Here is a 23,994-nt window from a genome sequence, read left to right as displayed (position 1 = left end):
AAAAAGAGTAGTCTTCCTTAAAGAAAATGCAAAGAGATATGGTATATGGATACACAGGACAGGAGCTGCCACAAACTGAATGACCAGATTTCAGGACAAGCCAGAGCCACTGTAAGGACTAGGACCAGAAGATGGCTTAGAGCCTGTAGCAGCTCCCAGGAACTCAGCAGCAGGGGCTCCTTCGTCTTCTCTCTCACTTACCACCTCTGCAAGGTCTGCCTTTCTCTGCACACATTTCTTCTCTCCCAACTTGTTTGCCTTCCTTACCCTCTCCTTCACAGTTTCTGCTTAGTCTCAGTTCCTGTTTCTAGAATATTCATGACCCCCTCATGGCCCCAACACTACCTCACAGCTTCATTCAGCTTCAACTCCTGTTGCTTACACTCAGGGCACCAATATTTCCCCATTTCCACTGCCACAAAGAATAAATGACTTTCCCAGCTCCTCTTTCTCGTACCACAGCACACCACAGGCCAAGGGGACCTATGGTTAGTTGCAGAGGAGTCAAGTAGCCATCTCTGGTGGGATCAGCTATAATTAGAAGATGAGGTAAAGCTGTAACATGCATTGGACTCACCTGGAGGGCTTGTTTAAACAATGATAGGTGAACGTACCTCCAGGTTCAGTAGGTCTGTGGTGGGACCCGAGAATCTGCATTTCTAACATGTTCCCAGGTGATGCTGATGCCACTGGTTCAGACACTTTGTAAACTACTGCTTTCACCGGCTAAGGCCCTAACTTTTCTCCTTCAGCACCTGTGCTGGGTGAGGCAGTTTTCCCTGAGCAATGCCGGGGGTGTGACAGACATTATGATTGACAGCCCCAGTTCTCCATTGCTGTCCAGTTGATTCCGACTCATAGCAACCCTATAGGACAGAGTAGAACTACCCCCACAGGGCTCCCAAGGCTGTAATCTTTATGGAAGCAAACTGCCACATCTCTCTTCTGAAGAGTGGTTGGTGGGTTTGAACCACTGACCTTTCAGTTAGCAGTCAAGCACTTAGCCAGTGCGCCACCAGGGCTCCTGACAACTACAGTACAACCTCTAATTAACCTTCTCCAGGCTTACCATCAAGGTCCCTGAGTGGTGCAAGCAGTTTGGAACTAGCAAAAATTGCAATTAGCAAAAAAAAAAGCTGATGGTTCCAACCTACCCAGTGAGTCCATGGAAGAAAGTTCTGGCAATCTGGTTCTGTAAAGATTACAGCCAAGAAAACCCTATGGAACTCAGTCCTACTCTGTACACACCATGAGTCTGACTCCATGGCAGTGGGTTTGGTTTAATCTTCCCAACAGTGGTGATTGGAGAGAAGGGTGAGAAGAAGCCAGACTGGCACCAAAAGCAGCTTGTAGCAAGTGAAATATGTTTTATGTGCCCTTGGAAGTAGAGGGGGAGGAATAACATAAGAAATCATGTTCAGGTTTCTCTTCTAGATTCTAGCTTTCATGATGCTTGAAGTCCAATCAAATGAGAGAGAAGAATGGCTTCTAACATTTTCAAATACGAGAGGTCAATTTTATAGGGGAAATGTGTGTGCGTGTGTATATATGCATATGTATCTCAGTTTCTCATACAGTAGCAGTTTTACTCTTAGCATCCATTTATGTAGAAAATGAAGTGTCAAGAAACTGCTGTGAGGGCAGGATATTAGTAAAGGCAAGTACATATTAAATCATATCAGCACCTGTGCATATTTGAAAGGTATGAATATATATTACTTTTTCAGGTTTCGGGCAGTGCTTAATATATGAATGAACCCCCAATCCTTATAATCACTCTTTGCTTCCCCAGAGGTCTCTGATCTAAAGCTTGGGAATCACAGAAGAAGTAAACTTCTTTCTAGCAAGACTGAAACCACTTATAGCAGCCTTGCCTAACATGATAGGAAGAGTCCTGGAATTAAAGTTAAAGATTAGGCTTTGGGTCCTGGTATTTATTTAGAAGACTTTAGGTTTAGTCAATAAGTTTTTATGAGCCTGAGTTTCCTCATCTCCAAAACAAGGTTACCTACCTTGCCTACTTCATAACTGTGTTTTATTGAGATCAGGCATGCAGGTATAAGAAGGGGAATAAGTACTTGTTGGCATTATTAATGGTATCACTTTGGTTCTAAAACACATTTCTCTCCCACTTTAATGTTCCTGAAATCTGGATATATCTTATGAGCTATGGATACCTATAATGTGGTAGTACTTCCTTTTCCCTTAGAAAAATTTTAAAGCAGGAATACTTATCTTGGTAACTGGTCTTAGAATCAAGGAAACATATTACACTAATTGACAAATAATACATGAATTTATTTTCTCTTCTTGTTCCTCTTTAAATCTGCAAATACACTCTCCAAAAGACAATGTTGCCCTATCCTATAAGAGAAGACTCTGAGAGGCAGAATAATGCCCCCCACAAAGATATCCACATTCTAATCTAGAGAACCTACAAATATGTCACCTTACTTGGCAAAAGGGATGCTGCAGATGTGATTAAATCAAGGAATTTGAGATGGGGAGATTACCTAGGTGGGTCCAAGCTAATGGTGTGGGTCCTTAAAAGCACAAGAGCCTTTTCAAGCTGTGGTCAGAAGGAGATGTGACCATGGATGAATGGTCAGGGATATTCAACATTGCTGGCTTTGAAGATGGACAAAGGAGGCCATGAGCCAAGGGATGTGGACAGCTTCTAGAAGCTGGAAAAGGCAAGGAAGTAGAATTGTCTCCTAGAGCCTCCAGAAAAGAATGCAGCCCTGTGGACCCCTTCATTTTTTAGCCTGCTGACACCCATGTTGGACTTCTGACCTACGGAGTTATGGAGTAATAGACTTGTGTTGTTTAAGCCACTAAATTTGTGATAATTTGTTGGGAGCAGCAATAGGAAACCAATACAGATACATATTTCAGTTCCAGCCTCATTACTAGGTGCGGGCTGGAACTCACAGTCAGAAGGGTCGGCAGGTGTACAGGGCTCCATTCTCTTGGCATCTTTTGGAGACTCAGACTTCTCTGGCTGGGACACAGCTGGACCTTCGTGCAGCTGTGCTGCAGAGGAGGAACTCTGGCTCTCAGCCTCTTACCTTCCCTGCTGTCCCTTGTCTCTAGGAAAGTGTGAGAGTGGTGGGAACTGGGGGGGTGATGATAAGCATTTTGGACTCAGGAACAATCATATAATCTGAGGCCAGATGCCAACTGTTCAGGAGAATTCAGAGAAATGCCAACTTCCCATCTCCTGGAGCTCTTGGGGCTTCTGGAACCAGGGGAAGTCTCAGCATCTCCCATGGAGAGGGAAGCCATATGTCCCAGCCAATTTTTGGCAGGTAACCCCAAAGTTCCTGGAGTCATTTCCCAGACAGTCTTCATTGTTCCCTAATTACAGATGTGGTGGCTTTGTACATATAAAGCATAGCATGGTGCAGTTGATTCTCCAGGATCAGAGTCTTCTGGAGGGCTGGATAAAACACAGATTATGGGACCCCATTCCCAGAGTTTTGATTCGGTAGATCTGGGTTGCAGCTTGAAATTTTTCATTTCTAACAATTTCCCAAGCAATGCTGATGCTGTTGGTCTGAGGATCACAGTTTAAGAACCATGGACATAGTGGGTAAGAGCTTGAGCTTAGGACTCAGTCAGTCTTTGCTGTTTAGAAGTTGAATGATCTTCAGCAATTCACTTAAATCTTGGAAGTCTTAACTTTCGTCATCTCTCAAATACAAAAAAAAAAAAAAAGTTGCCATCGAGTAGATTCTGAGTAATGGTGACCCCCATGTGTGTCAGAGTAGAACTGTGTTCCATCAGGTTTTCAATGACTGGTTTCTCAGAAGCAGATCACCAGGACTGTCTCCCAAGATGCCTCTGGGTGTACTCGAACCTCCAGCCTTTCAGTTAGCAACCTAGCATGTTAACCATTTGCAAAACCCAGGAATTCCATCTATCAAGTAGGATTATTAAAACTCACTTCATAGGATTGTGAGGGAGAAAAAGTAAGATGATCTGTGTAAAGCACGTAGGGCACTGTGAGACCTTAATAAATCATTTCTATTATAATAGTTTTATCATTATTATTATGATTAATGACAAGTTACCAAGTACAACATACAAGGCACCAGAGGCACACCCATAGATAAGCCAATAAAAAAAAACAATAGCAGACAATAAATGCCCCCTTACAAACTGCCTCCCCCTTCCAGAACTTTCTCAAAGTCACTCACCCATGGAATATTATTTAACTTTGTTACTCAAGAGGACTCCCCAGAGGAAAGAGTCTGAATAAAATGCTTCACCCACAAAACAGAATGAAAAGGAAGCAGAAAATCTGAAAATACTTTGTGAAAATTTGACTAACAATAGAAAGAGGAAACTCTTTTGGGTGTGATGCAATGGCTATAGAAATGAATAAAAACAAACTGGGCCAGGAGCAAATTAATTTGAAAATAATTTCAGAAAAGAAAAAGGAACTGTGCCATGTTCACTCCTCTGGGAAATCTGAGAAGAAAGAAAGTTTCCCCCCCCACACCTCCCCCCCACCCCAGGATAATTAGTATTAACATCACGTGAAAAATTCACCCCTGGAATGACTCCATTTTACTTCCACTACAAGGAATTCATTCTCTGGGTCATGGCAACAGAAGAACAGGTTAGGTCATCAGGAAACCCGCATGTTCTGTGATTTCCACACGGGAAAGTGTCTCCTGGTGAAAATTAGCCATATATAGATGGACAAAGCAATAACTCAGTGGATTAAAACTCTTCCATAAAAGAGCCCTGGTGACACAATTGTTAACCCCTTGGCTACTAACAGGTTGGTGGTTTGAACCCACCCAGCGGTTCTGTGGGAGAAACACCTGGTGGTGATCTGCTTCCGTAGAGATTACAGCCTAGAAAACCCTATGGGGCAACTATACTCCGTCACACGGGATCGCTATGAGTTGAAAAATAGACTCGATGGCACCTGATAACAACAACAACGATAAATAGTAGTTAGGCTGTACTTCTTCCAAGACAAATTTGTTCATTCTTCTGGCCAAAATCCACTGCCATTGAGTCAATTCCAACTCACAGCAACCCTACAGGACAGAGTAGAACTGCCCTGTAGAGTTTCCAAGGAGCGCCTGGCGGATTCAAACTGCTGACCTGTTGGTTAGCAGCCGTAGCACTTAACCACTACGCAACCAGGGTTTCTTCTGGCAGTCCATGGTATATTCAGTATTCTTCGCCAACACCATAATTCCAAGGCATCAATAGCTCTCATTTATTGAGTACTTACTATGCTGAGCACTTAAATGTATTATCTCACTTAGTTCTTTCAATAACCCCATGGGGCATGTACTATCATAATACCTGTTGGACAGATAAGGGGATCGAGGCTCAAATCTCAATGACTTGCCCAAAGTCACAGAGCTAGTAAGTGGTAAGCTGGGATTTGAACATGGGTCTTGAACTTTGGCAGCCTGATTGCAGCGTCCCTGCTGTTTAGCACTTGGTTATACTGACTTGCACAATGGTGTTGGCGTATCGCAGGGCTATGAGTTTTTTGGGATTGGACCTGAAAATTGCTAGGAGTTCAGATACTTGTAGGAACTAGCCACCCTCAACTTCACTCATGGTGTCTCTCCTTTTCCCTGAGCACCTCGTCTATGTTTCTCTCTTACTACCCAGCTACTTCTGTTCTCTCGTAGTTGTTTCTGCCCCCTCATCACTTTGATGTGCACATGGCTCACCCAACCCGTCATGACTCTGAAAACTTAGGCCTCACAGTCATTTACCTGAGTGTCTGTTTCCCTATTTTAAATCCAAAGAGAGGAAATTTGATTGGCCCAGGTCTTTTCACAGGAGGCTATGCTGCAGGTTGCTGGGGCTTGGAACTGCTGACCTTTTTGTTAGCAGCCAAATGTACAGTGTGCCACTAGGGCTCCATGGGAACTGGGGAGCACCCTAAATGGTACAAACTATGGCAGCATAGGTCTGGATAGGCCAATGGCCTTTAATAATAACAGCTACCGCTCCTTCTGTGCTTATTTTGTTGAGGTGATTTACAAGGATTATCTATTTTAACCCCCACGTGTCTGTCAGTTTGTCATACTGTGGGGGCTTGTGTGTTGCTATGATGCTGGAAGCGATGCCACCGGTATTCAGATACCAGCAGAGTCACCCATGGAGGACAGGTTTCAGCTGAGCTTCCAGACTAAGAATAGGAAGAAGGACCTGGCAGTCTACTTCTGAAAAGCATTAGCCAGTGAACACCTCATGAATAGCAGCGGAACATTGTCTGATATAGTGCTGGAAGATGAGCCGCCCAGGATGGAAGGCACTCAAAAGATGACTGGGGAAGAGCTGCCTCCTCAAAGTAGAGTTGACCTTAATGACGTGGATGGAGTAAAGCTTTCGGAACCTTCATTTGCTGATGTGGCACGACTCAAAATGAGAAGAAACAGCTGCAAACATCCATTAATAATTGGAACCTAGAATGTACCAGGTATGAATCTAGGAAAATTGGAAATCATCAGAAATGAAGTGGAACGATTAAACATTGATATCCTAGACATCAGTGAGCTGAAATGGACTGGTATTGGCCATTTTGAATCAGACAATCATATAGTCTTCTATGCTGGGAATGACAACTCGAAGGGGAATGGTGTTGCATTCATCATCAAAAAGAACGTTTCAAGATCTACCCTGAAGTACAATGCTATCAGTGATAGGATAATATCCATACGCCTTTTTTTTTTTTACAAAGGAAGACCAATTAATACGACTATTATTCAAATATACGCACCAACCACTAGGGCCAAAGATGAAGAAATAGAAGATTTTTATCAGCTGCTGCAGTCTGAAATTGATCAAACATGCAATCAAGATGCATTGATAATTACTAGCGATTGGAACGAGAAAGTTGGAAACAAAGAATAAGGATCAGTAGTTGGAAAATATGGCCTTGGTGATAGAAACAATGCCGGAGATCAAATGATAGAATTTTGCAAGACCAACAACTTCTTCATTGCAAATACCTTCTTTAACCAACATAAATGGTGACTATACACATGGACCTCGCCAGATGGAACACACAGAAATCAAAAATTGACTACATCTGTGGAAAGAGACAATGGAAAAGCTCAATATCATCAGTCAGAATAAGGCCAAGGGCCGACTGTGGAACAGACCATCAATTGCTCATATTCAAGTTCAAGCTGAAATTGAAGAAAATCAGAGCAAGTCTGCGAGAGCCAAAATATGACCTTGAGTATATCCCGCCTGAATTTAGAGACCATCTCAAGAATAGCTTTGAGGCATTGAACACTAGTGACCGAAGACCAGACGAGTTGTGGAATGACATCAAGAACATCATCCATGAAGAAAGCAAGAGGTCACTGAAAAGACAGGAAAGAAAGAAAAGACCAAGACGGATGTCAGAGGAGACTCTGAAACTTGCTCTTGGCGTCAAGCAGCTAAAGCAAAAGGAAGAATTCATGAAGTAAAAGAACTGAACAGAAAATTTCAAAGGGCCTCTCGAGAAGACAAAGTATTATAATGACATGTGCAAAGAGCTGGAGGTGGAAAACCAAAAGGGAAGAACATGCTTGGTGTTTCTCAAGCTGAAAGAACTGAAGAAAAAATTCAAGCCTGGAGAAAATATTAAATGATGCAGGAAGGATCAAAAGAAGCTGGAAGGAATACACAGAGTCATTATACCAAAAAGAACTAGTCGATATTCAACCCATTTCAAGAGGTGGCATATGAACAGGAACCGATGGTGCTGAAGGAAGAAATCCAAGCTCCTCTGAAGGCATTGGTGAAAAACAAGGCTCCAGGAATTGATGGAATATCAACTGAGATGTTTCAACAAACAGATGCAGTGCTGGAGGTGCTCACTCGTCTATGCCAAGAAATATGGAAGACAGCTTCCTGACCAACTGACTGGAAGAGATCCATATTTATGCCTGTTCCCAAGAAACGTGATCCAACCGAATGTGGAAATTATAGAACAATATCATTAATATCACACGCAAGCAAAGTTTTGCTGAAGATCACTGAAAAATGGCTGCAGCAGTATATTGACAGGGAACTGCCAGAAATTCAGGCCGGTTTCAGAAGAGGACGTGCAACCAGGGATATCATTGCTGATGTCAGATGGGTCCTGGCTGAAAGCAGAGAATACCAGAAGGATGTTTACCTGTGTTTTATTGACTATGCAAAGGCATTCGACTGTGTGGATCATAACAAACTATGTATAACACTGCGAAGAATAGGAATTCCAGAATACTTAATTGTGCACATGAGGAACCTTTACATAGATCAAGAGGCAGTTGTTCAGACGGAACAAGGGGGTACTGATTGGTTTAAAGTCAGGAAAGGTGTGAGTCAGGGTTGTATTCTTTCACCATACCTATTTAATCTATATGCTGAACAAATAATACGAGAAGCTGGACTATATGAAGAAGAACGGGGCATCAAGATTGGAGGAAGACTCATTAACAACCTGCGTTATGCAGATGACACAACCTTGCTTGCTAAAAGTGAAGAGGACTTGAAGCACTTACTAATGAAGATCAAAGACCACAGCCTTCAGTATGGATTACACCTCAACATAAAGAAAACAAAAATCCTCACAACTGGACCAATGAGCAACATCATGATAAACGGAGAAAAGATTGAAGTTGCCAAGGATTTCATTTTACTTGGATCCACAATCAACAGCCATGGAAGCAGCAGTCATGAAATCAAAGATGCATTGCATTGGGCAAATCTGCTACAAAGGACCTCTTCAAAGTGTTGAGGAGCAAAGATGTCACCCTGAAGACTAAGGTGCGCGTGACCCAAGTGATGGTATTTTCAATCGCATCGTAGGCATGTGAAAGCTGGATAATGAATAAGGAAGACCAAAGAAGAGTTGATGCCTTTGAATTGTGGTGTTGGCAAAAAATATTGAATATACCGTGGACTGCCAGAAGAACGAACAAATTTGTCTTGGAAGAAGTGTGGCCAGAACGCTCCTTAGAGGCAAGGATGGCCAGACTGCGTCTTACATACTTTGGACATGTTGTCAGGAGGAATCAGTCCCTGGAGAAGGACGTCATGCTTGGCAGAGTACAGGGTCAGTGGAAAAGACGAAGACCCTCAACGAGGTGGATTGACAGAGTAGCTGCAACAATGAGCTCAAGCATAACGATTGTAAGGATGGCGCAGGACTGGGCAGTGTTTCGTTCTGTTGTGCATAGGGTCGCTATGAGTCGGAACTGACTTGACGGCACCTAACAGCAACAACAACAGCATCTATTTTAATCTTCATAGTAACAGCTCAGTGTGGTAGTCACTATATGGGCCCCTTTTTAGATAAGTAATTTACTTAATCCAGTAAGTGGCAGATACAGGATTTAAATCTGGCTTTTTTTTTTTTTAACAGCTTTATTGAGAAATAATTCATATACCATAAAATTCACCTATTTAAGGTATACAATTAAATGTTTTTTTTAGAATATTCACAGAGTTGTACACATATCATCACTACCAATTTTGCAACATTTTTGTCATTTCAACAAGAAATTCCATACCCGTTAGCAGTCACTTCATTCCCCTCAGCCCCACCTCTAGCACTATTGTTATTAGGTGATGTGCAGTTAGTTTTCAACACATAGCGACACCACGTGATATAGCAGAACTGCCTCATAGGGTTTTCCAGGCTGTAATCTTTACAGAGCAGATTGCCAGGCCTTTCTCCTGCACAGCCACTGAGTGGGTTTGAACACCAACCTTTCTGTTAGCAGCCAAGGGCTTAACCATTGTACCACTAGGGCTCCTTATTCCCTAGCCCTAGGCAACCACTAATCTACTTTCTGTTTCTATACATTTGCTTTTCTGGACATTTCATATAAATGGAAACATTCAGTATGTGGCCTTTTGTGACTGACTTCTTTCACTTAGTATAATGTTTTCAAGGTTCATCCATGTTGCATGTATCAGAACTTTATTCTTTTTATGGCTGAACAATATCCCATTGTATGGATATACCACATTTTGTTTATCCATTTATCAGTTGATGGGTATTTGTGTTGTTTCCACTGTGTGGCTATTACGAAGAAGCTGCTCTGAACATTCATGAACATGTTTTTTGTGTGAGTGTATGTTTTCATTTCCCATGGATAGATACCTAGAAGTGGAAAAACTCAGGCCTTTTGACTCCACTCAACTTCTGAGCATCATGGCTTTCTGATGTCTGCCTGTCTAGAAGTTTAATTAAAAAAAAAAAAAATTTTTTTTTTTTAAGGAAGAGTTATGCCAGGAAACACATGAAAAGTATTTTTCTGCTTCCTTTTTTTTGTAGTATGGATTGGCATGCCACTGAAGTGCTCTTCTATTGTTTCAAAACATTGTTCCGAACTAGGCTAGCGTTGTAAGAAGCCTTTCTTCTTTTTAACGTTGGTGCCTCTTCCCTTGTGATAGTCTCCGAAAATAAATGAAGCAGAAGAGAAATAAAGGCCAATTTAATCTAAGAACCTAGTTTCTAGTATTGATTTGGGGGTAGAATACACACATTCTTCTTAAAAAAAAAAAAAAAGGCAAGGACAACGAACATAATACAAAAAACATCTAATAGCAACTTCTCACTCTACTTCTCTAATCCAGTGAAAAAATTCCAAAGCAACATGAACATCAACATTTTGCTTTTCCTGAAGGCCAAGTGATCATTCAATAATGCACAAATTAAAAATAATTAGTGAATTCTTAATGAATCCATGTTTGGAGTGAATAGATCTATTTACTCGTTACTACATAGGAATCTTTTCAATGTTTTCTCGTTCAGGTACAAAAGAGAATATTCAGAAATTTATAAAGAAAGCCTTGCTTTTCCTATGATGGGATTCTTTTGGGAAAAATAGAGATCTTTTTCTTTTAAATACCTTATTTACTTCTGATGATGTGAGTACCATATGCTTGTTTACTGTTTTTTTTTTTTTTTCTTCTTCTTCTAATGAACATAGGTCTTTACAGAATGGCTCATTTGTTTCAAGGATAACCAATTTCTTTGGTTTCTCAAGCTATCTGAAGTGTTGAGTCAGACTTAGGCTGTCTTTAAAATAGATGCACTTCCTGCCTCCTCCTCTTTCTCCTAAGACAAAGCAGTTACAAATGTAAATAAAAGGCTTGTTTGAGGAAGAGTTGAGTAGAGAAACTACCAGGCAGAAGCTACTTCCCTCCTTTACTTGCTACATTATATTCAATATAAATGTTTCAATAACAAAGTTTCCTCTTGATAAAACGTACTTTTTAAAAATTTAAATAATATGTACCTTTAAAGGAGAAATATTCCAGTGCAAAGGGACAGGCACCTGGATGTTGGTGAAAATAAAGAAGGCCAGCAGACCTGGACAGCATCTAGGTGATTTCCAAGGTCATGGCTACTTGATCTGCCAAAATATCACAGGAAAGAAAAAAACAAAGAGGCAAATGGAATGATAGACTACTGATAATTACAGCCTATGATTAAAAAGCAACCTATTGTCCTACTTCTTACCCTATAGCACTACGTTTGAAATTTCCTGGCAGGGAAGGCAGTATTAAGAAAAATGTAGTCATCAAAAACACTGCAATTCTATTCTGTCTTTTCTCCTGTCCCCAGTGCCCAGCAAAGCACACAAGAGGGTTCCTATTAACTGCCTTGGCCCCCAACGCACGGCAACCCCATGCGAAACAGAATGCAACGCTGCTCCGTCCTCGTGATTTGTTGGGGTTGGACCCTGTGATCCATACAGATTTCACTGGCGGATTTTTGTGAGTAGATCTCTAGGCCTTTCTTCCTAGGCTGTGTTAGCCTGGAAGCTCTGCTGAAACCTGTTCATAACAACACGCAAACCACCAGTGACATGGTGGCTACACATGAGGTGCACTGGCTGGGAATTGAACCCAGATCTCCTTCATGGAAGGTGAGAATTCTACCACTGAACTACCAATGTCTTCATCCTGGGATACCAAACCTGTGGCCATCAAGTCAATTCCAACTCATAGTGACCCTATAGGACAGAGTAGAGCTGCTCCACAGGGTTTCCAAGGAGTGGCTGGTGGATTCAAGCTGCCAACCTTTTGGTTAGCAGCTGAGCTCTTAACTACTGTGCCATCAAGGCTCCACAGGTACACTATAATTATAAAAATACCTTTGCTGTTGGAATTTGTCCAGAAAAGCAATGTCATGATAAAAAAATCAGACTTGTTGCCATGGAGTAGATTCTAACTCACAGTGACCCTATAGGACAGAGTGGAACTGCCCCATAGGGTTTCCAAGAAGTGGCTGGTAGATCTGAGCTGCCAACCTTTCAGTTAGCAGCCTGAGTTCTTAACCATTGGGCCACCAGGGCTGCAAAGTCATGATACCAAACCAAACCTGTTGCTGTTGAGTCTATTCCAACCCATAGCAACTCTATAGGACAGAATAGAACTGCTCCATAGAGTTTCCAAGGATTCAAACTGCTGACCTTTTGGTTAGCAGTCTTAGCACTTAACCACAATGCCACCAGGGTTTCCAAAGTCATGATAGATAGTAGATGCTTATTAAATATTAGTTTAATAATGACAGGCATTTAACAACAAATAAAATATTCTTGTATAGTTCTTTCTACTTTGCCCCCCCTCCCCAAAACCTCCAACCCCACTTCCCTGGGCTGACCCTACCAAACTGATCTGGCTTTAAATTCTCCATTTGGGCTGAATGCATGACACTGATTACCCCAAATCCTAAAATTCCAATGAGAAGAAAATACTAATTAAAATCTGGAAAATAAACTAAGAACTAAAGGAACCAGTTAATTTGCTTGAGTCTGCATACACTGGGAATGGGAAGTGAAAAAGCTACCGTTCTACTTGGTTGGTAACTGAGTTAAGTAGAATTCAGTGCCTGGTTTATGCCCAGGTCCATTAATCATTAAAAATTTTCACAGGAGAAGGAAAAGATGAAGCTTGCAAAAATTCTCAAGTTTTCCTCTTCTTTTCTCATGCATAATACCCTTTGCTTTTCTGGTTGATTTGAAAGAACCCTAAGAAGGCTAGGAAGCCCTGACGGTGCAGTGATTAAGAGGTTGGCTGCCAACCGAAAGGCGGGTAGTTCAAATTCACCAACTCTTCCTTGGAAACCCTATGGGGCAGTTCTGCTCTGTCCTATAGGGTCACTATGAGTTACAATGGACTTGTCAACAAATTTGTTTTTTTAAGAAGGCTATATTGCAACAAATAGAATTAAACTCCTAACTTGGAGACTGTTGATACAAATGTTGTTTAGTTATAGTAACTATCTTGTTTTGCATTTTACCCAAAAAGTTAAATGTAGCTTTTTCAATAATTAATTGAACTTAATTATCACCTAAAAATAATTGTTAGGAATAACATTGGATATAAAGTAATTGCTCATTCGGCATAACTGTGAAACTATCAAAAAAATGGGCACAGAAATATTCATAAACATATTAGTTTTTTGAATAAGAAATACAAATATAAATACATAGCTGTACAATTTTTTTTTTTTTTAGATTAGGTATGCATTTTTTAAAAGTTTCAGATACAATGAGACTTCCCTTCTAAATACTCTAGGGTACGTCTCTTAAGGCCAAGGGCATTCTCCTACATAATCATAATACTATTTCCTATGGATTAAATTATGTCCTCCCAAAATATGTTTTGTAAATCCTAACCCCTATGCCTGTGGGGTTGTCTTTGTTATGTTAATGAAGCAGGATTAGTATAGCGTATATTTAGAGTCCATTTCTTTTCAGATATAAAAAGAGATTAAACAAGTGGGCTGAGTAGAGATAGGGGATAATCAAGGCTTTGAGCCCATTAGTTCAGGTTTGAACCCCTGCTGAGAATTTGCATTTCCACCCCAGATATACTGAGTCAGGATCTACATTTTAACAAGATCACCAAGTGATTCTTATGTACAACTTCCTGGGAGCTTGTCAGATATGCCCTGGAGAAGACATTTGCCAGCCACATAATGATTGCCCAGGAGCAGAAGCTCAGAAGAGAAAAGGATCTTCCCCCAGAGCTGACAGAAAATCCCTATAACTAGCACCTTGAATTCGGACTTCCGGTCTCCTAAACTGTGAGAAAATAAATTTCTGTTAAAGCCACCCACTTGTGGAATTTCTGTTATAGTAGCACCATATAACTAAGACTATTATATAAAAATTAATAATTTCACCATTTTCTTCAACATATAGTCTGTATTAAAAACTTTCCAGTTGCTCAAAAATATCTTCTATAGATTACTTTTTTACTTCTTTCAATCCAGGATCCAAACAAGGTCATATATTGCTTTTAGTTGTAATGATTTTTTTTTTTTAGTCTCTTTGAAGTCCTCCCTCCTTTTTCTTTTCTTGACACTGATTTATTCAATGAGTCCAGGCCAATGGTCTTATGGAATGCCCCACATTCTGGGTTTGATTGCTTCCTTATATTTTTTGCAAGAACATTTCATATGTGATACTGTGTACTTCTTATAGAATCATATCAGGGTGCGCATAGAATCTAAACGTTCCAATATTGTTGATGGTAAATTTCACCACTTGGTTCAGGTGAGTGATTGCCACATCTCTTTATTGTAAAGGTGCATTTTTCTCTTTATAATTAGTGGATAATGTGTGGAGTGATTTTTAGAACCATATGACTATCTTGTTCCCCATCAACATTTCACCCAGGGTTTTTGCCACCTGTCATGGATTGAATTGTGCCCCCCTAAAATACGTGTTGGAATCCTAACCCTTATTCCTGTAGATGGAATCCCATTTAGGAACATGTTTTCCTTGTTATGTTAATGAACCCATATCAGTGTAGAGTGTCTTACACCTAACCACTTTGATGTAAAAAGAGTGAATGAGGCACAGAGAGAAGCAAGCACAAAGAGGGAGAGATAGATGCCATGTGGAGATCTTCCAAGAACTGAGGCACAATGGGGCTAGAGAAGCTGTCTCAACAAAGATTTCCTCCCAGATTAGAGGAAGGGGGGGAAGGGAGGGGGAGGGGGGAGGAAAGGGGGAGGGGGATGGGGAGGGGGAGAGATCAATCCTTCGCCTAGAGCCAAAGGCCTGGATTCAGACTTCTAGTCTCTTGAAAGGAGTCCTGGTGAGACAATGGTTGATTGGTTGGCTGTTAACTGAAAGGTGGGCAGTTCGAACCCACCTGCAGCTCTGTGGGAGAAAAGACTTGGCAATCTGCTCCTGTAAAGATTACAGCCTAGGAATCTATGGGGCAGTTCTACTCTGTCCGAGTCTCTGAGTCAGAGTCAACTCAGCAGCGCACAAGAACAGCCTCCTGAACTGTGAAAAAATTTCTGCTCATTAAAGCCACCCACTTGTGCTATTTCTGTTACAGCAGCACAAGCTAACTAAGACAGAATCTGTTGACAATTTTTGTCTAAATCAATTATACTAAAGTTGCAAAATGGTGATTTTTTAAATTTTATCATTCCTTCTACATTGTAAAAAGGGTGTGGGAGTGGTATCTGACCTCCTCTAACTTCACCGGGGGAAGGACAATCAAGATGAGCAGGCCAAGGCTGATTCCTACAATGCAGAGGTCAGAAATACCTCCTCTCTGCCATCTTTACCAGTTCTGATACCAACCATCCCTTCCACAGCACTCTCTACTGGGTCCAGTAATTCATTGCAATGGCTACACAGAACTCGAGACCATACTCACCATTAAGGGATTTATTAGGGAAGCAACAGTTACAATTCAGGCTCAGGAAAACTCAGGATACAGTTCTTCCATCAGGATAGCCAGCTGTGCTCGCAGGCATGCCTCTCCCTGGCCCTCAGTGTCTGCCCAGAGGCACTCAGCTTTCTTTCTCTGTGGGCCAGGAATCCCACTGTGCTGTCTCCTTTGGGTCTCTCCTTCCTTGGTGGTGGTAGGCTCTTCTTTTCCCATCTCTAGGGTGGCTCATTTCAAGCAGGATGGCAAAACTGACCAATCCCTTTGGTGGCCACAATTACCGTATCTGCACAGTCTTGTCCAATCACTTGGATGGGAGTAGTAAGACCATGGCTAGAAAGGTCACACACAAGTGATCCATGGCACCACACACACGTATTGGCTAGATTCTTCTGTAAAGAAGAGCTTTCTGTTTTTCTTTTTACAGATTTTATTTCAGTTCAAACACTAGGATAAGACAATGATATTTTACCCAAGATTTTTTCAAGACCCCAAATCTAGCTTGACTACCAGTGCAATTAAGGATGCTAGTGTTGCAGATGGAGGTAGAAGTTGGGGGAAAATGAGTGGATAATAATCCCTCGGCATGTTTCACTGAAAAATAATGTGTAAGGAAAGTAACACTTTCAAACAAAGTTCTTTATTTGCTTACATGGTTCTACACAATGTTAGCACCAATCATCAGAGATGCCGTAGCTCCCATTACCATAGGGTATAAAGTGGTAGCAACTCCTTATTTTTTCATTCTTTTGTACCACTTATGCTGCCTTCCAGATCTTAAAGGAAACTTTGACAATTTGTCCATCTTCCTTCCATGTGCAAGGTAATTCTTACTTTGGTATAGCTAGTAAGAGCTTGCATCCTTTCCAAGTCAAACAACCCCTTTGATGGAAGGAGAGTGGTAGGGCATAGATTATTGGCTTTACTCTTCCAATAAGAAAACTGAGCCTCTACAAGGTGAGCTGACTGGCCACAGTTACATGGACATTAAGGGTGCAGTTGGGTGTCCAAACATATTTTTTCTGCATTCCTTAGCATATCTTGCACCCTTAATGAGGGCAGCATTTGAGGGTAGGCTTCTAGGTAGATGAATTCAGTTACAGTTTTCAGCTGTATATGCTGATGAAAACCTGTTTCTATTTGTAGGGTTTCCCTGGGGCTAGCTGGTGTGCTAGTTTTGGACCTTCTTCAGACTTCTGCTTTGTCTATGATACTATACTGATTCTGCAAAGCCCTCCTCTTTCCCTGCCTAGGTATTTCAAGGGCAAAGTCATAAATGCCATTTTTTCAGGGCTTGTCTTCATCTCAAATTGTGATCTCTGGAATCAGATTCTTGGTTTTCTGGACTAATGCTGTCCAATAGTATATGAGCCACAAGTAATTATTATTACTGGGCAACGTTTTATCCTGATGTACATGAGGGGGTCACCATGCATGGGCGCAGACTCAATGGCAACTAATAACAATAATTATTATTAGTTACGGTATTGTCATTATTATTAGCTATGCTGTTGCCCTGGTGGCGCAGTGGCTAAGAGCTCAGCTGCTAACCAAACAGTTGGCAGTTCAAATCCACCAGCTGCTCCTTGGAAACCCTATGGGGTAGTTCTACAGTGTCCTATTGGGTCACCATGAGTCAGAACAGACTCCACGACAATGGGGTTTTGCCCTCATGTGTGCAGAGTAGAAGTGCTCCATAGTTTTTCAAGGCGGTGACATTTCAGATGCAGATCACCAGACCTGTCTTTTGAGGCACCTCTGAGTGGATCTGAACCGCCAACTTCTCAGCTAGTCGGTCACTTCACCCTTTTCAGCACTCAGGGGCTCCTATTATTAGCTATAGTGCTTCCCTAATTTGTTCCTGAGGTTTCACAAGACTCTGTGGACTCTATATCCAGCAACCTTGATAGAAAATAGGTAAGTTCTAATGATTATCTCCTTCTAAGGTGGCAAAACTGGGGCAAAGAGATGAAAATGACTCTGACCCTGAACCCAAGGGTTCAGAGGTGCTACTAGAATGGGGAAGGGAGGCTGTCAAGGGGGTGGTGGGAATGTCTCCTCAAAGATAAGGACTTCATACACTTAGAGGCTGGTGCTGTTAGGTGCTGTGGAGTCAATTTTGACTCATGGTAACTCCATAGGGTTTTCTAGGCTGTAATCTTTTAATCTTTACAGGAGCCACCTGGTGGGTCTGGGTGGGTACAACAGCCAACCTTTCCGTTAGCAGCTGAGTGCTTAACCATTGCGCCACCAGGGCTGTTAATGCTTAGAAGCACTGGAACCTAATTCAGGCTCCACCACTTAATTCAGCGTGTCATCTTGGGAAGTTACCTGATTTCTCCCAGCCCTCGGTTTCTGCACCTGTCAAACAGAGAATAATAAACATGTCTAGTGGGTTTTTTTTTAGGGTTGCTATGAGTCGTAACAGACTCTCTGGCACGCAATCACCACCAAAAAAAAAAAAAAGAAAAAAACACCGTTGCCATCGAGTCGATTCCGACTCATAGAGACCCTATAAGACCCTATACAGAGTTGTTAAAATTCAATAGCCTGATGCACGAAAATTGCATGTGGTTTGGACTCAATAAAATCAGCCTCCAGGATTATTATTACTATTGTTGTATAGCAGGCCCTATGCGGTTGCAGGCAGTGCCTGCTGGGCTGCTGTCATTGTTTTGACTCACCAGTATGCCCCAATGCCTGGCACAGCGCCTGGCACCCAGTAGACATTTAGGAAACATTTGTGGAATGAATGCACGTCATCTGAGGCAGGGAGGGCAGCCGGCTGGCTTTGCCTTCGATCTCAGCCCTTCTTCCAAAAACTGGAGCCTAGGCACCACTTGGCAGTGGGCTGAAACCCACCTCGCTCCAGAAGCCTCCTTCCGAGCTGCTGAAGGGCACCCGGCCTGGACGCGCGTCTTCGTGGGAGCCGGTCTTTCGGAAGTCCTTATTTTTCTGGTTAGCGGTTTATTTACTTAAGCATTTAGAGCTCCCAGGAACAGCGGGGCTGCTTGAAGCAGGGTCAGGGCTGAGGTCACAGTTTGTATTTATTTTCTGCCTCCCAATCTCAGGGCTGGCAAGTCACAACACGGCCCCTTTATTTGTGCCCCTGAGAGGCTCGCGTTTTCTTACCTCCTGCGGGGCGAAGAAGGACACGCAGTTCGGGTTGAAAAAAGTGCTCTCGAGCGACTTGCCCGTGTCCCCGCTTGCGTGGACCGTCGCTCCCAGACTTAGTTTTCTGCGCAAACCTGAGAAGGGCGGAGCAGATTAAATAGACAACCTCGCGCCTTTAATCCTTGACCGCAAACACTGGCGTTTTTGTGCCCTGGATTTCTGAAATTCTTGGCTCAGGGGCTCAAACCGGGAGGGGAAGGTGGGTAACAGCTTGTAAGAACTTCCCAAGGCAGAAATACGAGCTTGCTTTCCCCTCCACCCCTCTCCCCAAGTGCTACCTGGAGGCAAAGGAAAGGGGGCAGCCGGAGGAGGACAGTCCCCATGGGGCGGGGGCGCCCTCCAGGGCTGGTTGAGGTCGCGGGCTCCAAGTCTGGCAGTCCTTCCACAATAAACCAGGTTTGACGCTGGGACTCCCAGCAGGACGCCCCTCCCCCGTCCCCGCGCGCGATTATTTAGAGCCCAGCCCGGGCGCCCAAGGGATTGTGGGACTTGTAGTCCCTCTGCGGCGTCCCCAGCGTCGCCACGACTCCGGACTCCGACTACATTACCCAGGGAGCTTCCCGGCCTATATAAGCCGCAAGAAGCCGCTTCAAAGTGCAGTAACCATGTGGATGTACTGCTGAAGCGTTTCCTCAAGCTAGCTGGGGTGGGAGGAGAGGAGGAGGTGGAGGTGGTGGAGGAGGAGGAGGCGGGGGGTGGAGAGAGAGAGAGCGCACGCCGAGAGGAGGTGTGGGTGTTCCGCTTCCATCCTAACGGAACGAGCTCTCTCTTCACCGACATGGGATTACCCAGCAGCTGGTAACCCCTCTCCTCGCCCTGCTCTCCCACACCGGCGTGGCTCCCCCGGCACCAAGGTAGCGGCTGGGGCCGGGCAGAGGGCGCGGGGAGTTGGCACTGTCCCCGGGCGCAGAAGTTTTTGCCCCACTGTCTGGGAGTTCTTGGTGATTTGCATGCACTTAGCATGCATTTGGGGGTTCTTTTACTCTGGGCATTTTTGGGGCACAGGGGGGAGCTTAAACAGACAAACAAAATCCTTGACTCCAGAGACTGGCTTAGAGGGCTATCCACTGTGGACGGGAGTGACAGTTCCCCAAGTTGGAAACTGTTGAAGCAGCTGCAGGAAATAGTTTTTTTGGGGGGAGGGGGGTATGGGGGTGTCATACGTGAGTCGGCTCAAGGAAACAAATCTTTCTAAAAATGTAGCCCTCCCTCGCGCTGCATGGTTGGGAGAGTAATTATGCGTGTGTAGGGGCTCCGGTGGGGAGGGTTTTAGAAGACGGAAGAAAACCGGGGAAGAGTGGTGAGGGATGAAGTGTGGACGAAGATCATGCCCAATGAGGATGCGGGCTTCAGACAGTTGGCCTCAGCTCCGAGAAACAAGTGCTTTGAGACCTGCCAAACACTTCCCTTAGTTCCAACCCCCAGCGCATTCGAAGTTTGTGCCTGTCTATGCGCATTTGTCAATTGCGGGCTGGAAATAAGTCAGCGAAGTTACCTGTAATCTTTGCGCTAGTGATCCCACCCACATGCCTGCTAAGTTTTGGGGTGGGTGGGTGGGGGTTTCTCCAGGGAAGGAGGCTAAGGAAGGTGGAAGCCTAGAATTTGGAGCATTTCTGTAGGAAGCCACCTTCCGTGGCCTCTATACTCAGTCTTTTTTCTTTCTAAATACTTAGGAGCTGAACACGGTGGAGCAGTATTCGCACCCGTGGCTGGGAGAGTTTTGGCAACAGGGCTCCTGACCTGGGTCAGGTGAGTGTGGAAGCTTGAGTGCTGTGGTCAATAATGAGCTTTTGTCCTTAAAGCCCTCTCTAAAGAGCCATGGGATGGGGAGTAGGAAAGAAAAGGAAACCCCATGGCTCAGTCTCCAAAATTTGTCAGTGCCTTTGGTGAGGGCTTTAGGGAGTGGATGAGATCCAGGGGGCAGTCTTGCTTAGCACTTTTGGCCATGGCTCAGAATTGAAGCAGCCTGAAGGTTTATGAGAGGAAAAAAAGGCCATTAAATGGAGCAATAAAGGAGAGGCCCATTGGTGGCCTGAAAATGGAACTTACCAGGCAGCAACTTGCTTATGATTTAAATTCTGAAGGATGCAGTGGATTTCACCTGCCAAGATATGTAAGCAAAAATTAACTGCCTCTCTTTCAAAAATAGTCGCTTTTTTTTTTTTTCTTACTGTGAATGAGTGCTTAATCAGAGTAGGTTGGATTGCAAGAAATGAAAGTACTGGCAAATTGAAAGAATTAGGACTTTAAAAAGGGAAGTTAGTTCTTGAAGCATCAGATAGGAAGGAGCATCTAGCCTTTGACTTGAAGCAACCTGAACGGCAAGGATACCGACAGGTCCCTGTGGTTTCGGTTCCTGTCGTGGAATGAACTCAAGGCAGGGTTTCTCTGTAAATACAGCAGCTTCTTTTTCCTCCAAAGTGGGCAGACCGTGCTCAGAAGAGGGAGTTTGTAATGGGGGCAAGTACATCTCCATTGCTGCAGATTTGGCCATCAAAAGTTTTTTTCTTCTGAGATAGTATGGAGTAGGGTATACAAGAAGGTAATGGGGGCTGCTGGGTCTTAGTACTTCCTTTAGCATTCTAAATATTTAGCTGTTCCCTGGACTACAATCTATGGGCTTTTCTAATTAGAAAATAAAAGCCAGACACTTCATTATAGTAGTATAGTGCTTTTGTTTCCTGTTGATAAGCTCCTCAGGAGTGCTGGTAGAGTGGGAAACATTTGAATGCGAGAGGTCTAGTTTCTTCTTGGAGTTCTTGGGTTTTATTAACTCCCATGGCTGTGTGCTCACTGGCAAGGCTAAGGACTGGGCTCAGTGCCTCCCTTCAGAGTAAGCTGCAGGCAAGTATAAACTGGTCCACAAACTTTTCTCTGACTGGCTGTTAAAAATATTAGTAATACTGACACATTAGGTCAAAAAGCCATATATCCAGGTCCAAAGCCATGTATCTCAGAAACTGTGTGAGGTACGTATAGATGAAGAAACTGAGATGCAGAGTGTCAAATTACTTGCCCATTAGCTAGTATTCAGTGGAAGCAAGATATATAACTCCAGGCAGTGAAGCTGTGGGGTCATTGGTGCTTCAGCAGTAGAATTCTCGCCTTCTGTGTGTAGACCCAGGTTGGATTCCCAGCCAGTGTACCTCAAGCACAGCCGCCACCAATCAGTCAATGGAAGCTTGTGTTTTGCTAGGTAGAATGCTGAAGAGGTTTCAGGGGAAACTTCCAGACTAAGATGGACTAGAAAAAAAAGGCCTGGCTATATACTTCTGAAAACCAGCCATTGGAAACCCTGTGGATCACAATGATCCCATCTGCAATTAATCTTGGGAATGGGACCGGGCAGTGTTTTATTCCATTGTGCATGAGGTCTCTATGAGTCAGGGGCCCGACTTGGCAGCTAACAACATCAACAATTAAGCTGTATCCACAAATGCACCTATGCCGCGGAGACGGGGGCGGGGGACTCTAGGAAAAATGGTAAACTGCTATTGATGAAATAATTCATGCTTTTGTTGCACCGAGTATGAATTAACCAAAACCCAAAAATTAAACCCGCTGCCATTGAGTTGACTCCAGCTCATAGCAATCCTACAGGACGGAGTAGAACTGCCCCATACAGTTTCCAAGATGCGCCTGGTAGGTTCAAAGGACGACCTTTTGGTTAGCAATCTAGCTCTAAGCCACTATGCCAAAAAAAAAAAAGCCACTATGCCACCAGGGGTGAATTAACAGTACTCCCGTAAAGTAAGGAGTAAACAGTGTGGCCATAAATGTAGGGATAAAAGAGTGAACATTTGAGGTGGTATTAGATGTTGTGCTGAGTTTCTTTAGAAAGTTATATGTTGAAAACCTGAACGAGGAGAGTCAAAGTGATAAAACTGGTTGCTATGAGTTGGAATCGACTCGACAGCAAGGGATTTGGTTTTCTTAAGTTTTTTTTTGTGAGGAACATGGTCTAAGTTTAGCATTACGTTCATCTCATACCTGAAATACATCTTGATGATCCACGTCACGGCGTCTGAGCAGGTTAATCCAACCAAATAATTTGAGAGTTAAATTGCAGTTGGTTTTGAACTGTGAAATGTTGGTATATTTCCATATACCCTTCAGCTTGCTTTGTGGTCAATTGCGCTTAATACTTTCTTTTCTTTCTTTTGTGTCTGTGTATGTGTATGTTGAAAGTGCAGACTGTTCTTTGAATATCTCAAATCAGGGAAGAACGTGCCATTGAGATTTTCTTATCAGGCTGGGAAAGCTCTTCATGTTCTAAGTGGGTGATTACTCCCAGCCTGCACTTTGAGACTCACGAAAGTCCTCTGGGGTTGACCAATGGTATCAGCCATTTAAACAAAGTGGTTGCCTTTTGGAGGGAATTGGCATCAGTTCTTTGAGAATGAGAGATGTAATTGTTTCTTAGAAGCAGGTGAACCCCACAAGACAAATTTGTTGCCTGTTTCTACAAAATATTTTCAACTGAGGGTGACCAGGGTATTATTAAAAAAAAAAAAAAAAAAAAGATTAAGAGAACCCTTTAATCCAATGGTATAGAACAACCAATGGACTTCTAGAGGGAAAAGTCACATGGCTTTTTTAGCTCATTTAAAATGATCTCATGGAAACTGATTTGTTTACAAGCAGCTCTTAAAAAATCAAACCAAAAATGAAACAACAAACACCAAATATGAACAACAGAAAAAAAAAAAAAAAACTCAAAATAAGAGTAGGCCTGGAGTGAGGTTTCTAGGTCAAGCTGCCCTTGGATACATGTAATTAAGGAGTCTGCACAGGGCCAGTGTCCCATCTTGTTTGCTATTGGTTTGATCTTGTAAAATAAAACACATTGCGTGTGCAGGCTCTCTATGAACTGGCAATGTATGTAGATTTTTTAGTTCACTTTTGCTCTTTTAGGTTTTACACAGTTCTTTTGATGAACTCAACTAAGGCTTGAAGTCAGTGACGGGCATGACTTACCCTGTCTGATTCTTACCAGTTGTCCTAGGACTGTGCTTCAGAGATAATTGCCGATGAGGGTGAACTGGATAGACCACTGAAACCACCACTAATCGAACTCTGAGATTCTCTAAACTGGGCATAGTTTAAGACACTTGGGGTGGCTGTTAATGATGTTGGGGTTCG

General features: G+C 43.0%; 2 protein-coding genes across 13 annotated transcripts in view; one reads left to right on the top strand and one right to left on the bottom strand.

Annotated features, from left to right (window-relative positions):
* Positions 1 to 20,333, bottom strand: part of LOC111750603 (uncharacterized) — a 35,824-nt gene extending 15,491 nt beyond the window's left edge. Inside the window, exons 1-4 of one of the 7 annotated variants that reach the window (XM_064275002.1) lie at positions 19,131 to 20,322; positions 18,811 to 18,926; positions 18,010 to 18,039; positions 11,274 to 11,390 (exon numbers count right to left, since the gene is read on the bottom strand). In XM_064275002.1, coding sequence (XP_064131072.1) covers positions 11,382 to 11,390; positions 18,010 to 18,039; positions 18,811 to 18,926; positions 19,131 to 20,013 — 1,038 coding nt within the window. In that variant the 5' untranslated portion in view covers positions 20,014 to 20,322 and the 3' untranslated portion in view covers positions 11,274 to 11,381. Of the gene's footprint in view, positions 1 to 11,273; positions 11,391 to 15,006; positions 16,273 to 17,847; positions 18,040 to 18,362 lie in introns of those variants that run through there. The other 6 variants (XM_064275003.1, XM_064275000.1, XM_064275001.1 and 3 more) reach the window with 6 other exon arrangements.
* ITPR1 (inositol 1,4,5-trisphosphate receptor type 1) overlaps positions 19,531 to 23,994 on the top strand; it is a 385,201-nt gene continuing 380,737 nt past the window's right edge. For all 6 annotated transcript variants that reach the window (XM_064274996.1, XM_064274992.1, XM_064274993.1 and 3 more), the window contains exons 1-2: positions 19,531 to 19,706; positions 20,526 to 20,601. The gene's annotated coding sequence lies outside the window, so the exon portion shown is untranslated. The remainder of the gene's footprint in view (positions 19,707 to 20,525; positions 20,602 to 23,994) is intronic.

This window comes from Loxodonta africana, chromosome 22 (genome assembly GCF_030014295.1).
Source record: "Loxodonta africana isolate mLoxAfr1 chromosome 22, mLoxAfr1.hap2, whole genome shotgun sequence".
In the NCBI taxonomy this organism is placed as follows: domain Eukaryota; kingdom Metazoa; phylum Chordata; class Mammalia; order Proboscidea; family Elephantidae; genus Loxodonta; species Loxodonta africana.
The sequence above is the reverse complement of the archived record's forward strand: the minus strand, read 5'-3'. Positions and strand labels throughout refer to the sequence as shown.